A 17241-nucleotide genomic window follows, 5' to 3' on the forward strand; every position below is an offset into this window, starting at 1 on the left:
CTAAATCAGAGAGACATGGATTTGATTGCTGGACCACTCAGTGGGTAAGGAACTGAGAGCTGAATCAAAGACTTGCAGTCAAAAGCTCAATGTCGAAGCACTGGACACAAACGAGCTGTGTTTCTCAGGGGTCAGCATTGGGACTGGCGCAGTTTAACATCTTTGCTGGTGACACGGACAGCGGGATCGAGTGCACCCTCAGCAAGTTTGCCAATGACACCAAGATGTGTAGAGCGGTCGACACGCTGGAGGGAAGGGATGCCGTCCAGAGGGACATGGACAGGCTTAAGAGGTGGGCCTGTGCGAACCTCATGAGGTTCGACAAGGCCAAGTTCACGGTCCTGCATCTGGGCCAGGATAATCTAATCCCAAGCACAAGTACAGGCTGAGCAGAGAATGGATTGAGAGCTGCCCTGAGGAGAAGGACCTGGGCATGTTGCTGGATGAGCTCAACATGAGCTGGCAATGTGCACATGCAGACCAGAAAGCCAACCGTCCCCTGGGCCGCATCAAAAGAAGCATGGCCAGCAGGGTGAGGGAGGTGATCCTCCCCCTCTGCTCTGCTCTCGCGAGAGCCCACCTGGAGTACCCCGTTCAGCTCTGAGACCTGCAGCACAAGAAGGACATGGATGTATTGGAATGAGTCCGGAGGAGACGATCAAAGGGCTGAGGCACATCTCCTATGAAGACAGGCTGAGGTAGACGGGGCCGTTCAGCCTGGAGAAGAGAAGGCTCCGGGGAAACCTTATAGGCACTAGAAGGCCGCTAAAGGGGGCCTACAGGAAAGCTGGGGAGGGACTCTTTGTCAAGGGGTGTAGCGATAGGACAAGGGGGATTGGCTTTAAACTAAAAGAGAGTAGATTTAGATCAGATACAAGAAAGAAATTCTTTACTCAGAGGGTGGTGAGACACTGGCAAAGGCTGCCCAGAGAAGCTGTGGATGCCCCATCCCTGGAGGTGTTCAAGGCCAAGTTTGATGGGGCTTTGAGCAACATGGTCTGGTGGGAGGTGTCCTGCCCATGGCAGGGGGGTTGGAACTGGATGGTCTTTAAGGTCCCTTCTAATCTAAACCATTCTGTGATTCTACGGTGTGTATAGTAGTCAGTATCTTAGCAGTATGTAAATTTGCTTAACTTTCTGGTCATAGTTCTGTTAGCTCAATTTAAAAAAAAAAAAAAAAAAGAAGAAAATGGGATTTTCAGAGACAGGGAGAGAAATTAGCAATGCAAAGTCTTTCTCAAAGACTCACTCTTTCCTATAGGGAAGAATAAAAAAGAAAAGGCAATTAAAATACTTGAAATATTGAACTACACTCAGAAAGTAACTGGTGACTCCAAATTGTCTTCTGTCATAAACAAAAATAAAAGAAGTTTTCAATCAAAGGCAGTAGAGCCTGAGCAAATAGAAAAATACTTTCCTATCCTGCACACTGTTAGCTTACAGACTTTGTTGGGTATTAATGAAACTAAGAACTTAGATGTTCTAAGATGACTAGGTCCTGAACTGAACAAAGAGAATAGCAAAACATAAGCAAAATAAATTTATAGATAGATAGATAGATAGATAAAATCTCTCAAAGCTTTTGGGTGCAATTCAATAGCGGTAGGATAAAATTACCATTTGGGATAGATTAACGTATAATCTGTAAACAGAAATTTTCATAATACCATATGGTATTGCTGTGCAATGGTCACCCTTGGAAGTATGAGCATACTAATCAGATCAAGTACTGTGATTCTAAATTTAACCCTTGGGGCATTTTTCTTAATCTTCAAACTGTCACTGAAAGGCTAGACTAAGGTAATTTTCACTCTATTTTTGTTCATATGTATTGTCCATCCCCTGATAAACCTGCAAATCTCTCACACCTCTCCTTATTAAACACTATTACAATAGGTTCTGCTGTGTTAGGGAATAAAAGAAAAACGTTTACGAGACCAACAACACAGCACATCATCTGTGCCTGTGTATCTAAATGCATGTTTGACTCAACTTCTTGCAGAACATTTGCATCCATCCACATAACCCAAGGCTGTAGAAGTCCCCTTGGGCTCTGATCGCAAGTTATTATATATTCATAAGACTAAAAGATAGCCCAAAAGCATGCCTTTTAATTATGTGTTGCCTTGTTATCTTAAGTTTGTGTCACACCTTGATGTTTTTGTGTTGATCTAAGTGAGCTTCCTGGTTCTTTTAATGAATTAGCTATGGAAAATCATTGAGATAATTATAGTAATACATGGAAACACATCATTAACACATGCAATTATCCCATTTACCAACTTAATTACGCTGTGTTATATTCTTTTTTTTTTTACTGAAAGCACAGGTTGAAATATGCCTTTTTAAAGCAGCAACGTACATTTTGATTGATGTACATTTTAGCTTATATGCATGCCAGATAATTTAATCATGGACAATTTCTGTTTTAAAGATACATTTTCTTTTGAAACAGCATTTTGCAATTCAGCACATTCTTTTAATCTCAACACTTAATCATCAGTCTGTTTGCTTCCATGCTAGAGTAAAGGTATCTTCATATGAGCGTAGAAACAACTGTTCCAATGAACTGCATTTCAATTAACGTATTTATTTCACACATACAATTCATTTAAATTAAATAAATAAGGAAACTTCTATTAGCATTATCGGACAGAGTTCTAAGGTCTAAATTTTACAGGATGACATAGGATATCATAACATAATGAATTTCAGGTAATATAGCACATGATTACCAAAATAATCCATGTTCTGTATTGTTTGTAATTCAAACAAGATTTAAGATGCAATTCAAGAATTTGCATATCCAGTCCATATCCCATTAACAAGAATGATCCTGATAAGAACTAGAGCATGAAACAACAGGGACACTCATCTACTTAAACTTTTCATTCTATTCCATTTGAACACCATCCGAATATACAGTAATTTACAATTGTGCTGTTTTGTACTTCAGTTCACGCCATTAAAAAGCTATTTCTCCATCCTTACCTAGAACATCCAATCCAAGGGTTTTTGCTAGATCTCTTACACCATCAGCTCCAAAAATGTGTGTCTCATGTTTACATTTGGGACATTGGAAAACACTCATATTTTGTACTAGTCCTAAAACCTGTTGAATTAAAAAGAAGTAATGTTGAAACCTGGGATTCAAGCATCAGTCGTTACTCATCACTGACAACAAAGAAGAGATGACGAACACAGAATCAACAAATCATTATCAGCTCTTACTGTCTCAGTTTCGCTATCATTTGTACATTATTTAAAATTTTCTGTAATTATACCTCTCATATCTTAACTAGCTTCTTTGTCACAAGAGGTACCTCTTGAACAGATCTAACAGATCCCCCTCCCAGACGAGGAGATGTATTATATTTCCTGAACTCTGAATACTGGAAGAGTTTTCATGTACGGTTTTATAGCTTTGTAATTTGCAATTTCAAGAAGCAAAATAAAAACATACCATTACAAGAAATGACAATCAGACATGCTTTTAAGATTTTTCTGTAAATTATCCTTTAGGGAAATGTTTACAAAAAGAACCAGATTTGCTATTCTACTGTAGAGGAAGAAACATTTTAAAGGTCAAACAACAGAAATAATTATGTGAAAGAAAGTTGCGAAACTACAGCATAAAAATCTAATACACACGTATTAGATACCTTTCTGCTGGTGCCAGATGTTCAACAGTACCCTTGCAAAATATGTCCTGAAAATTTGCCAAATCAGGCACAAAAATATCTTCTTTCACAATGTACAATAATGCTAATGATAAAATTGATCTTTCTTTATTCACCCAGTAAACAAGACTGTTCACTGAGGCAGAGCAGAATTTCTCAAAAGTGATGACAACAGCACAAAAACACTTGAAAATTTCTACTTCTTTGCTGATCAACAGAAGATTTGCTTTAAGAGGTTCCATGTTACACAATTTCATCTCACAACCATTATGCTACTTAAGTATGTCACATACATTATAGCTGAGTTGTAAAAATATGACTATATATTTTAAAGTACAGAGAAGCTGCTATATACCTTGTGGTATTCTGTGCTTTCTTAAATTTCCCAGAGCATTCTAGGTCTGTGCTTGAAGAAACTGGCAAAGTTATTAGGATAGTAATGTATCCTCTGTGGTAATGAAACATATCTAAAAGGATGTTGGTTCAATGTAAGCAACAAGTCTTAAGTTAATCAATTATTAACAGTGACCATACAACTTTTAGCACCAGAAGTGAAAATAAACACTTAACTAAAAGAATATGGAGGTAGCACTACAAGTAAAGGCATGTTATTTACAATACCTTAAAAGTTTCCATATATCAAAGTTAAAACTGATCAAAAGGCAATAGCTTTGTTGGTTTTTTTTGCTACACCACTGTTACATGTTTCATACCACTTTCTATGTCTTCCTTTACTTACGTAAAGCTTTCAAAGGGTTTAAAGCAAGAAACATTTTAAAGAACAGTAAAAAAAATAAAAATACATATACACTTAAAAAAAGGAGAGATTACCTACTTTTAATTTAACAATACAGTTTCCTCATTTCCCACTGTCTCCCAGGGACTGCTAGGGAAGCAAGAGGAACAAATTTCTATTTGCTGGTACATCACCACATAATGATTTTTTTTTCATCCAGTTCTTAAACTAATAGACTTATGGCATACTAAGTGTGACTACATGGTGCAGAGGTGTAACAAGGGTGCACAGCCACAGTCTTCTTACTGAAGACCTCTGAGCAAGCATTCATCCTGCTCTCCTTAAATTAAGGTCATGGAATTTTCACTGTGTTGATAAACTGGAGAACACTGGAGGGAACATTATTTGATGAAAGAGAAACAGTATTTTAACTACGATACAGGGAAGCAATTATCTGCAGAACAAAGGAAAAAAAGATCTTAACATTTATACTCTAAATGAATTCACCCACATCCAGATGTCTTGGGTTTTGAACGTTTTGTTCTCCTCAATGAAGTTGTACAACATTTATGATACAGCGAATTCATAATCAAAGTTATGTAGTCTACTATTGTTTTGCAAATAGCTTAGAAATATTACAGCTGTTTTGTTAGTTCTTTGAGATAACCTAATAACTAAAGAAGTCCTTCTGCCACAGTTACTGCAAATACTGAGATACAGCTGTATCCCCAATGCTAAATCAGTTTTAGAGGTCTTATTCAATGTCCTTTTTTGTTTCCATTTCAACAAATCTCTCTAAAAGCAAATGACATTTCAGCACTACACAGTCACTTTTACTTTCTCAGCTTTATTCCTATCTGTCATCCAACCAGTGACCAGTGCATGTACAGTGATTACTGATATAAATTGTTCTTCTGGCATAGGAAGAGATTTTTGGAATATTAGTTGCCAATTATAAATACCCAATTTGATATACAATCTGTCCTAACATACACACCTTTAGTGCTGAAGTCTGTTTTTAACAGGCATATTTCCGCAGACGTTTAGAGAAAGAAGAGATTTCACTATTGTTTTCAGAGCTTTTAAATCAACAGACAAAGTAATTGGTCTTGCTAATAAAGTGAGTAATAACTCATTTCCCTGCTCAAATAATAGATCTGGAAAAGCTTCAAAGCAGCTCTGACTGTTTGCACAAACTATCCCATAGGTACGTACGAGTCTGATTCTACTCCGCAGAGAGCTCCTCTTCCTGAACATTTCCCTGCAAACTTGGCTCAGTAACAACATGAAAACGATGACTAGATGCTCCACAGTACAGGAGCTAGCCTATGGTGCCAGAGTACAAGACAGTTACAATACACTGAGCTGAACTTCATTTGGTCAAATTGGTTTTTTGAATGGTGAAAAGACATACACCAAGAAATAAGAGGCAACTTACTTTTCATTATCAATTACCTGCGCACACACTGTTTCTGAATGCTTACGTATTCCTTATGTTCAACTAACCTTTTGGTTACACAACAAATCGTGCCCAAATCCACGTATAGTGCCCTCTCTACACAAGGAAAGAATTCCTGAGAAACCCACCTAAGCCATACCCTGTACTTTAAGGATGGCTGGTGGTGAGGTCTGACTCCAGTCTGACTTGAACTGAAGTGGTGAGGGTTACAAATTCCAGTTTGCCATAGACTTCCTATGTAACTATGTCACTTGATATTTTAATGCTTCAGGTAAATGTGCACATGGATTTTTCTGTCTTCCTAGTTTTTCTCTTCTGACAAGCAATTTTTGGTTCTAACTGCAGCTTCCTATATAAAGCCATAATCTTGGCTAGGTACTCTAAGCTACAAAAAATACCAACAAGTACATATCTAATTAAACAATTTTAATACATCTTAGAAGGAAATACATAGCTATGTTTACACAGTTTGTTTGAAACCTGGGAAATCCACAACATATCCTTCCAACTCAAGGAAGCTACCAGGAAAGTTGCAGATTTAATTAAAAACCTCTCATTTTCTTTCAGGGATATGCTTTTATCATAAACCCTATCCAACTGAACTCAATTTCAGTATGTGAAAACAGTCAATTTTTTCCTAAATACTCCGAGTTATTAACATTTTTTTTTTCTTCTGTCAACAGCCCAGAGAAAGCCTCTAGGATCCATGAAAATGACAGCCAAACTCACATAATGGGACAGAGTCTTGTGAGTTCATAGCGACAGAAGCCAGTATCACTTTGCCACGTCCTGCCTCACCTGGTGCACTGCACCATGCAAGAGATGGGACTCTTCTTCTAATGACTACGTCCTCAGACTTAAAGTAAGACCTGCATACTAATCCTGGCTCCCACGCTGACTCTCAACGACAGATTTTAATTAAATCCTTCTGTCATTTAATTTTAATTCAGTAAGGGACAAACAACACTAACAATTGTGACTTTATTGTGGTAATACTGTATGGATGTAATGTGAGGCTCTGGTAACTAATGACTGCAGCAGTGATGGGAAGGTGGTGTATAGATGCCTATGTGCACAAGGGAGACTCCAGTTTATGGAATATAAGCAAGCACACTCAATGACTCAGAGCTTAGCAGCCTATAGACTCTCAGCTTCTTTGGAAAGTAGACTTTCTGCAATTGCTTTTTTTTAAAAAAAAAGATTTTAAAGATCAGATTTTTTTTTTAATTAGTCAATTACATAATTAGGATACACAATTTTAATCTGGTCCCACATATTTCACCTCTTTGATGTAAACCCCAGGTTTGAAATTATTATTTCAGACTTAAAACTAAATGTAATACATCAGCAGGATTTGCTTTAATACCAAAGTAGATGAGACATCTACACTGATGCACATACAAGGTGAGAAAAAAAGTGAAGCACCACATAACAACAGATGACTGGCTCCAGAGCATTCAAATTCAGCATCTGGCACAACCGCTTTGCTGGGGCTTATCATTTGAGTAAGACAGATCTGAGAACTCCACTGAATCTAAACAGATACTTAAAATCTTGTCTACCATCAGTCAAATAAACAGCAGCCAAATCGGTCATAGAACGCATGATTTTGTGGAAGGCATTCTCTTCAAAGAGCGCTGAAGAAAACTGACTTAGAAAGAAATCTGGATAATTTCTTATGAAAAGGAAAATTCAGTGAAGTACTAAATTGAATATGATTTTATATGAAGGAAGTCATTTTGCATGATTTTAGCAAATCCAAACAAAATCAAAACAAAGCATTCTCCATATGCTTTTCTCCTGTCATATATATATATATATGTATCTATTTCTTTTAGTAGCAAACAATAAATGCTGCTTTCATTTTGGTGCAAAGATACTTAATGAATAGTTAATAATAAGGAATTTATCAATTTATTTCTCTTGATAATCTATCCTGTATATTAACACAAAAAAAAGAGAAAGCAGTCTCATCAGGATTTGCGTTGCCTTTTTAAAAAAATAAAAATGTGCTAGCCACTCAAGAAATTTCTCTTTCTTAATAGAGAGTAAAAGTGACCTTCACACAGATAAGCCATAAAATATACATTTTTTTTAATTAAGTACAGTAAATGGCTTTTTTGCTATTTAAAATAAGGAAGCATTTCAGTTTGTATTTTCTCATCAAATGCACATTTCAAATGAAAAATGAGTCTCTTCGTGAACATACTCTAGAGTATAACATTCAGTTACTTAGCAACTTGTAACACTGTCAAGACCTTACAGCAATTTAATCAAATTTTTACCTAAAAAATCCATTTACTTAGTAGCCTATTTTTTAAAATTAATATAAGAATAATAAACAAAATATATGCTTCTTACATTATTTCAAATCATTTTATGTAATTCTTCAATTTAAATCTAAACTATTAATTCTAAACAGTTCAGTGAAAGAACACAACTGTCAATAAAAACTTCCAGAATATTAAAACAACAAAAAATGAAGTCAAATTTATTACCTTTTTAATATTTCCTCATTTTCCCTCCATTTCAATCCACATGAATATTGGGGATATTTTTACACATTTCATTTCCCAAACAAGCAAGCTACCATATTAACTCTAAGCCTAATGAGAAACAAAGCAACAAAGATGGACTTGCTGGTGTAACAGTCACAGAGCCTTTCAAAAGGCAAAGTGACAATCAGGTATGGACGTATCTCCCCAAAATCTTAAATTTCCTTCTTAAAATGAATGGGTTTTTTTCCACATCTCATGAAATTTCGAATTTGAGCTCTAACAGAGCCGAAGAGAAAATATATTGAAGATATAGTAAGACGATATATTTGGAAAACACAGATTGCTCTATAAATCATCTCTTTATCTGGTTAGCTGTCTGATCTATTCCAGGTGACTAAAAAAAACTGTTTTAAAAGTAATTAAATAATATTACCACCTCATTCTGAGAAAGTTCTTCTTTCCCTTATGTTAAAGCAAACTTCTGATACAGATATAAGGCAGATTCTAATTTATTTTTTTCCCCAAACAAGAATTTATGGGATTCAAATGATTCATGAATAGATTGTTCACCTATTACTGTGTATGGAAATTTTCCACGTTTTTGAAAAAAATCTATAGGTATTTTTAATGTAGATGCTTACAGGTACGTGGACTTTTCTAAACATTTCAGCTCCCTTGCGTGCATCCAATAAAGCCACATCTTGTGGAGTGGAGATGATCACAGCTCCTGGGAAAAGAAAACATGAAATATCATTAAAGTTTATATTATGATTCATAACCACTAAATATTTTGGCTAATACTTTTTAAGAAAGAAAATTACACTGTTTCTTTATTATGCAATAAAGTGACAAAAACAACTGCAATATAATGCAGAGTGATAAAAAATAACTTATAAAAATATAAGATGAAAATATCTACGTAGAAAACATATTTTCTAAATGGAAAAATGGCTCTAGCTGTGATATGACCACAAACAGACAATAACATGGCCACATGCTCACAGTTTGCAATGGTGATATTCTGGAAATATGTACACAGTAACTGTTCCATGCCATCCGAAAGCTTTTGATTTAACCTTGAGCCTTGCACTAAAAGCAAGAGGCAGCTATCTGCCATCAGATTGTTTCTTTCTGAGCCTGCTAGGCTTTTGGATACCACGACTGGCAGGCACAAACTTGAAACCTGTTATACTAGGCACGGCACCAGTGAGTCTAACAGGACCGTGGCTGTATGAATGATTCTACAATAGACCAACCTATACACACCTGCACTATGTTTGGGGAAAAATAGCGCCCTATTGCTCACCAGTCAGGCATGACCTCAAGTTCCCTGCTAATCAGCACTCCTAAGAGTTATTAAACACTCAGAACAGCTATAGCTCTTTGTTAGAGGTAAGAACCTAAGGAAGTCTACACATTACTATGTTACATCATTTCATGAGTAACACAACCTGCAAAACCAATATAGCCATTAAAATATTCCCTATCACTTCACAAAGAGCTGTGTCTGCATCTTTTTGCATATGCTCAAGGGCTTCAAATACTGTTTTCTTAACAGTTGCATCAAGAATCTACTCATACCCATCCCTATTATTAAAAAACGGGATATAAAGCATCACATTAGTGAGCAATTGATTAGTTCTGGTTTTACAGCGATCAGCCAGTCTCCTAAGTATGTTATAAAAATATCTCTGCAAAGTCGTATCACGCTAACCTCACAGGAGAAATTTGTGCCCACCTTCACACTGAAAGCAATTACGACATATGATTTCAGATGCACGGGCCTGCAGTTGCCAGCCTTTGGTGTACCTGTCAAAGGAAGACGTGTCGATTTTCCTAGTCACCACCTGGGATTGCATACTGGGAGCCTTGGAGTCCCTAAGAGGCCTCCCAGTTCAGAGCAGTGGGACAGGCAGCCCTGCCCCTCGCCACAGCCCCGTGCAAGCCATGTGCTGCATGGTGGCATCTCAGCTGCGTGACAGTCAGCCGTTTCCAAACATTGCCCGACAGCACATGTGAATGTTTTCCACCAGTGTGCTTAACCTCTAATTTGCAAAAGAAAAATACAATCTGGCACCTCACTCCTGAAAAGCTGCCAATCTCTGCCTTACATAATATTAGACACAAGTCCAAAAACTGAACAGCATATGTAATGTACTAAGCAAATGCAATTTCCCTATTGTTCTCTAAAACTCTGGCATCCAAATAATTTGCTGGTTTTCCCGAGTCGACCTGCTTCCAATGACACAGCAAAGACTAACATGGAACCCTTTCAGTTACATCCACAACACCTTAACCAGTCATTTCAACGAAGTGTGGGGTTACACTTCACAGACAACGCTGAAATATTGGGCTAATTCCACAAAATGCATGCACCCTACCCTAACAGCAGTCTACAAATTTAGACTCAATAAACATCTTTCAATACTTAGACAAAGTGCTTATTTTAGCTGTCTCTTCAAACAGAACTAGAAAACTAGAATTTGTGTCTTACGTGTAAAGTAGTTGCTTCACATGGCAGGTTTTTGTTTATGCTTTTTTTAAAAAAAAAGATACTGGCTCAGTTAGCATTCTGTAGATCTTCATGGAGAAGTTAACATGCAGTCAGCAAAACTTAATTGACCATTTTCTGGTCCAACATAAATTTTTTTAAACGAATCAAACTAGGCACAATGAAAACATCCAATATAACCATAAACAGCTTATTTGGGAAAGGTTTGTTTGTTTTACACTAATAACCTGTTGCTAGAGGACCTTACCCAAAGGGAAAATCTCAAAAGATGAAAAGATTCAATAGTATTTTGCAGAGTTTAGGCTGCCTTGAACACAAACTCCCTGTAAAAAAATTCCAACTTCTGTCATACGTGAGTTAAAACTAAGCTTGTGGATAACTTGGATGGCTTCTTCCACAGAATGAAAGGCAACGTAACCAAGAAGCTGGTGCGGAGGGTGTAATAGGTCTCTCTCCTATTTTAATTTTTGCTCTGAACTGGATTACAGAACAACAAAAACACCACATTATTTCCCTCTGGTTAATTTTTTTTAAATTACTTTTGTTGATCCTGTTTGTGAGAATAGTGAAATTTGGTATCATACCCTTCTACTGACACTGCGGACAGTGCTTCTTTGAAAAAGAAGCGAGCTCACACGTGCTGCCTCTGATAACCACAGAGGTAACTGTAACAGCAGCGATAAAAAAAACTTCACTTTGGCTGTATGCACAGTGGCTTAAGAAAGCAGAGCACAGTATGCACTAATCAGACTAGTCGTGTTAGTTAAGCGTCTGACACTTTCATAAGCAGTTTAAAGAATGCTATTTAAAATTACTGTAATTTCATTAGGATTTGTCTTCTGGTTCTAAAGCACTTCCCTGAGGCCCAAACTGCTTAACGATATCTTCACTAAGTGATTTACTTCACATCAACATAGAAGATACAGGACATCTCCTCATTTACATTTCTTGAAGTAAAATGTAAATTAAGGGTGGTCTCAAGGAAGTACTACCCACCACCTTTCATCAAAATGAAAAGCTAAGTTTCATATTCAATTATTGATTTAATTTACTTTTTAATTAGAAGTAAATCTGATTCAATTCTGAACATGCCAATTTGGAAAAGAAAAGCAGTACGCTTCAGTTCTTCAGCAGCTCCTACCTTAAATTCCATTCATACATAGTTCAGTGAAAATTAAATCCTTAAAATAAGCTAGAAACATGAAAATAAGTTCAAAAAATAAATATTACAAACGGCTACCAGGGATTTACTGACTTGCAGAATCTGATGAGCCTTTTGACCTATTTATGAAATACCTGTTTGGTGAGTGATTATTTCCTTGCAAACAAACTGAAACTCAGGCACAAAACCACAGGACTGGAAGGGACTTCAAAGATCATTGGCTCCAGTCCGCTCCTAATGCCGGTATCTACCTTCCATAGGAAACCTGTCCAAAACTTATGAAGAGTAATTGCAGATTGCAAAGTTTATTATGGAGAAGATCCAGAATCTTTACGGTCAGAAACCTATTTTTGATTTCCAGGCTAAATTTATTCAGTCAGCTTGTACTGACTTACAACAACATCCTTTAAATTAAGTGCATTTTCTGTCTCTTTGGTACAACTGCTAGCCCAGCAAACCCAACCTGAAGTTCAAGAATTCAAATTATTAGCAGCATTATTTCCTCCACTAGCAACAGAATATGGCAGATGAGACTTGCCTCGGTGTTCCCCTTCGCTGAATAAGTTTGCATACTTAATTCAGAAAGCAATTCAAATGATGAGCAAGAAAGAACACAGCACACACCTTCTTTGCTGTTTTGGCTCTACATGGTTAATAGGAATATCAAACAGTAAAGAGTTATTTTGATCAATAAAGTAATGAAACACGACTGAATTCATGCATGCAGCATGCCTCTTGAAGCAATACGTGCAATGTTTACACAAGCCTGTCTAAATGATGCAAACTAAGGCTGACAAATTGAACAGGGAAGAAGTTGCAGAAACTATAATGTTATCACATCGCACATTAAAATATAGCACAAATTCTATCTTCTCAGTTGTGGGCAGAAGAATAATTTCTACGCCTTGAACATACGCATCTAACAAGCACATTTAGGTTTAACTGGCATATCTTCTTATTCATGCATTTCATTTATTTTTGTAACTTCACTGTATTTCAGTCAAAGAGCTGAGGCACTTTGCATTAACAGAAACTATGCTAACTATATTTTTAATACTTAGCATACAAAATAGAGACAGAACTAACAGAGGCCTGATGTTTGCCCTTCTTCTTAAAACCCCAAGTGCTTAATCCCCAATAAAAGAGAGGTGTGTGCATATGGTGCATTGTTACTCACCCTACTGGTGGACTGGTGCTTAGGAAATGAGAAATACTGCAAAAGCCTTCAATTTCTGTGTACAGAAAACATCACCTGCATTCACTGTATCACTACGGTCTGCATTAGACATTTTGGGTTACAAGGCACAAGGTGCAATCTCCCCAAGCCTTAGTTAAAATTAATTTGTACCTAAGCAAATCACTTTGGCTCTCTTTCAAGCCAGTGAAGAAAAACAGGCAAGTCTAAAAAACAGCTGATAAACTAAGTTTACAAGATCGACCTTATGTTAAAGAGCAAATCTTTTCATCCTAATCCTTTTTTTCCCCTCTGATATCTACAAAGGCAGACTTCATAACTAAGCTACGTGCATCTCATCCAGACAGATGACTAAGAATGCAACCTGCCCCTGCCAATATTAGATGAATGACTGGATTCTATCACCCTGATTCTTACTAACTTAGTAAATAATGCCACCCAAAAATCTGTGGAGTGAAAAGTAACAGACCAGAAAGACTGACAAATAGAGTTCAGGAGGAAAAAGACACAAAAACATATTGCATTTTTCTAGTAATTGCGCCTGCTAATAGACAGGCATTGAACACTTGCAGGGAGCCACATTCAGACCTCAATGCAGCTGCCGATGGCCTGATCTTACCACATCACTGCGTTTTTTGTAGCTTTTGCTACCTCTTCCATTGCATCAATTTCAAGCTTCCAGGCAAGACTTTCAAGTTATAAATAGCCTAATGAACCGGAATCGTCTCCACTATGGATCTTCAGAGACCCACTCAGGTTCTGTGCAATTTCTTGTTATTTCATAGATAAAACATGCCTGCAATTACAGGATAGTTTCCACTTGAATATGCAGAATGAGCTATTGTTTGTCTTTGCTAGAATTACAGAATTTCAGTTAGTGATGCTTAAAGTTGCATTAACATTAAAAATTTGCCATGTCCTTGGATGAACCTCATAAAGAAGTTCCTTTAGCTTGTGTGTGTGATGTTTCATTGCAACTGGTCACCTGAAAGAACCCTTAGTCTGACTTTCCTTTAAGGGATCCTTAAGATTGATAGCATAGCTCAGAATTGTCCTAAAGTCTGGATCCTGGCTGTGTCCCACCTCCAGCCTGCTTCTTACCTTCCTGGAAGAGTCTGAACAGCTGCTCAGACGGTGTATGTTCTCAACAGCCACACATCCTCTTCCGCCCGCAAACTAGCCGGTAATTAGAGACTGAGGCACTACCACCCTGCCCACACGAAAAGAGGACATGAGTTTTACAGCAAGCACAGGGAGAATCCTATGCTCTTATTGACAGGAACTTCGTTAGTGAAAACTGAGCAAAGGAATATCAGTAGCTGGACAAAGCTGTCATCCTGCAGTTCAACTGCCCTCACCTAACTGGCCAGTAAGTATTGTAACATCCATTTTGCGCTAGATCACATGGAGAAAGCCATAAAGAACATGCTTCTCACTGTTAAAATGCTTGATTTTGGTCGTGGTAAACAATACACAGGTCATTCAATACATAACATTTACTTAGTAAAGTGTTAGACCACTGAAAATATTTGTAGTAGCATCTGTGAACAAGCATTATTTACAAAGTACATGCCTAAAATAAGAAGTTACTCTGTCACAGACATATTGCCACATTGCACTTTTCTTTGGCTGTCTGAATTAGCATTTTTCTGCTCTACTCCACTGCACCTCCTGCCTTCAAGTCCCTTTGCAAATTACATCCAAATTACAGTGCGCATTATACTAGACAAGAGCAATGTCCAAATATTCTCTTTTAAGAAATTAATACTTCTTTTTTTTTTTTAAAGTCTAACAACTTCTGAGAGGTGCCAATCGAAAGAGCTAGTGAAGAGTGCTCCTATTCCAAAAACCAAAACCAACAACAAAACCACACAACATAAAATACTTCAATCATGTCCACAAACTTGTTTTTAACTTTTTTCCCCAGAGGTGAGGGTGAATGCAGTACCATTATTCGCATGGATTTTCCTTATCCTTTGTAATTGTCAGCTGAACTCTACATTTGTTTATTCTTCCTATTCAGAATGGTCTGGAAAAAAAGCAGCAATTGCTGCAAATGTGCTGTGTAACATACAGTCAAGCCACTATTGCCAGACCTCTGAGAACCTCAGTTTTCAAAGCCTGTGTACATCACAGCTTTTTTCCTCAATACCTAGCAACTATTTTTTTTAGAAAACTATAAAGTTTAAAGAACTTGCATTGAACACGCTCTCACTTCAGCTTGGACAGCAAATCTGTGTTAAATCCCCATGAGCCAAGAGTTAAATTTAAATTAATATTGAAACAGTTTGAGCCATTAACACGTAACTCATACCGCATTTTGGTCTCTAAATTAAATGTACAGTCTACTGGGTTAGGCACTTCATAATTAACTAAGACCATCCAAAGCTAAGATAACCCTGATGATGATTTGCATTTGTCAACTACAGCTTTTCTGAAAAAGGGAAGAACACTATTTAAACATACAAATTATAGCTGGACAAATGCAACTGACAATTAAAAAAATTCCTAATGTTATGACTAAGGGTTTGTTGTTGTTGTTAATCTGTCCTAAACCTATTTCCTTTTCCTTTCATGCAGTTATTTAAAATACCAGAAGATAGCATGAAAGAAAGAATAAATCTCCATGGCTATCTGAAAAAAAGTATAAAAATCTGATGTTAAAAATATTTGCAATTCAAAAATAGATCAAGTAAAATTCGCCTTTAAAAAAAAAACTCAGATGACTTCCATAAAATATCTTCAAAAATTTACTGTAGATACTAACAACGCACCACCTCCATAAAAGAAAGCTAGCTCAGAAACAGAGAAAAACATCGTAAATCATTGTTAAACTAAAAGAAAAGATCAGATGCCTTGCAACTGTGATTTGCATCAAAGTAAGAGATATTCAACCAGGGGCAAACAGACACTTACACAAAGAGCAATGACAGAATACAGATATACCTACAATCAGAGCATGTGCTACATGCAACTCGTATGGTTGCATTGGTTAGGGTTGTGGGTTTTTTTGATCATTTCTCTTCAGAAAAGACAAAAGAAGGCTGCCATACCTACTCACTTTGCGATTTCAGTTAATTTAAGAAGACACCTTTATCCCACAGACCACAGTCCTTTTCCATACCAACACCACGAAAAAATTTTAAAAAAGAAAACAAAAAATTGTTTTCTTTTTTAAATTACGTGAATTTTTTTTTTCTCTTCGTTTTCACTGCTTGTTAACTGGAACTTGCTGGTTTTGTACATTATTAAATGTTAAGCAGGATCCAGTTCAGCTAAGCAGCTCCACATCGAGCAGATCTCCACGCTGCAGCCCGTGGAGGAGCCCCCGGTGGAGCAGGTGGATGTGGCCTGGAGGAGGCTGCGGCCCATGGAGAGCCCCCGCAGGAGCAGGCCCCGGGCCGGAGCTGCAGCCCGTGGAGAGGAGCCCACGCAGGAGCAGGGGGCCTGGGGGGAGCTGCCGCCCGTGGGGGACCCGTGCTGGAGCAGTTTGCTCCTGGGGGATGGATGGACCCCGTGGTACGGAGCCGTGTGGGAGCAGTTCTTGAAGAGCTGCTGCCTGTGGGCAGCCCACAGAGGAACAGCTCGTGAAGGACGGCATCCCGTGGGAGGGACCCCACACTGGAGCATGGGAAGACAGTGACTGTGAAGGAATGGTGGAGATGAAGCATCATGGACTGACCACAGCCCCCATTCCCCTTTCCCCAGCACCACTCGGAAGGAAGACATAGAAGAGGGTTGGTGGGGGTGCTTTCAGTTTCCTTTTAGTTTCTCACTGCCCTAGCCTACTACTGTTAGGCAACAAATTACATTTATCTCCCTATGCTGAGCCTGTTTTGCCCATGATGGCAACTGGTGAGTGATCTTCTTGTCCTTATCTCAACCCTTGAGCCCCTTTTCATCGTATTTTCTCTTCCTTTGAGAGTGAATAAGAGCGTGGTGTGGTGGAGTTTACTTGGCCATCAGTGTTAAGCTACCAGTGGCACACACACTGCTATC

The 17241-nt window shown here is 37.7% G+C and overlaps 1 protein-coding gene across 1 annotated transcript in view; it reads right to left on the reverse strand.

Moving 5' to 3' along the window:
* Nucleotides 1–17241, reverse strand: part of NUBPL (NUBP iron-sulfur cluster assembly factor, mitochondrial) — a 91860-nt gene that overhangs the window by 15942 nt on the left and 58677 nt on the right. Inside the window, exons 8-9 of the mRNA XM_048058710.2 lie at nt 9015–9100; nt 2992–3112 (exon numbers count right to left, since the gene is read on the reverse strand). Coding sequence (XP_047914667.1) covers nt 2992–3112; nt 9015–9100 — 207 coding nt within the window. The remainder of the gene's footprint in view (nt 1–2991; nt 3113–9014; nt 9101–17241) is intronic.

This window comes from Anser cygnoides, chromosome 5 (genome assembly GCF_040182565.1).
Source record: "Anser cygnoides isolate HZ-2024a breed goose chromosome 5, Taihu_goose_T2T_genome, whole genome shotgun sequence".
In the NCBI taxonomy this organism is placed as follows: Eukaryota; Metazoa; Chordata; class Aves; order Anseriformes; family Anatidae; genus Anser; species Anser cygnoides.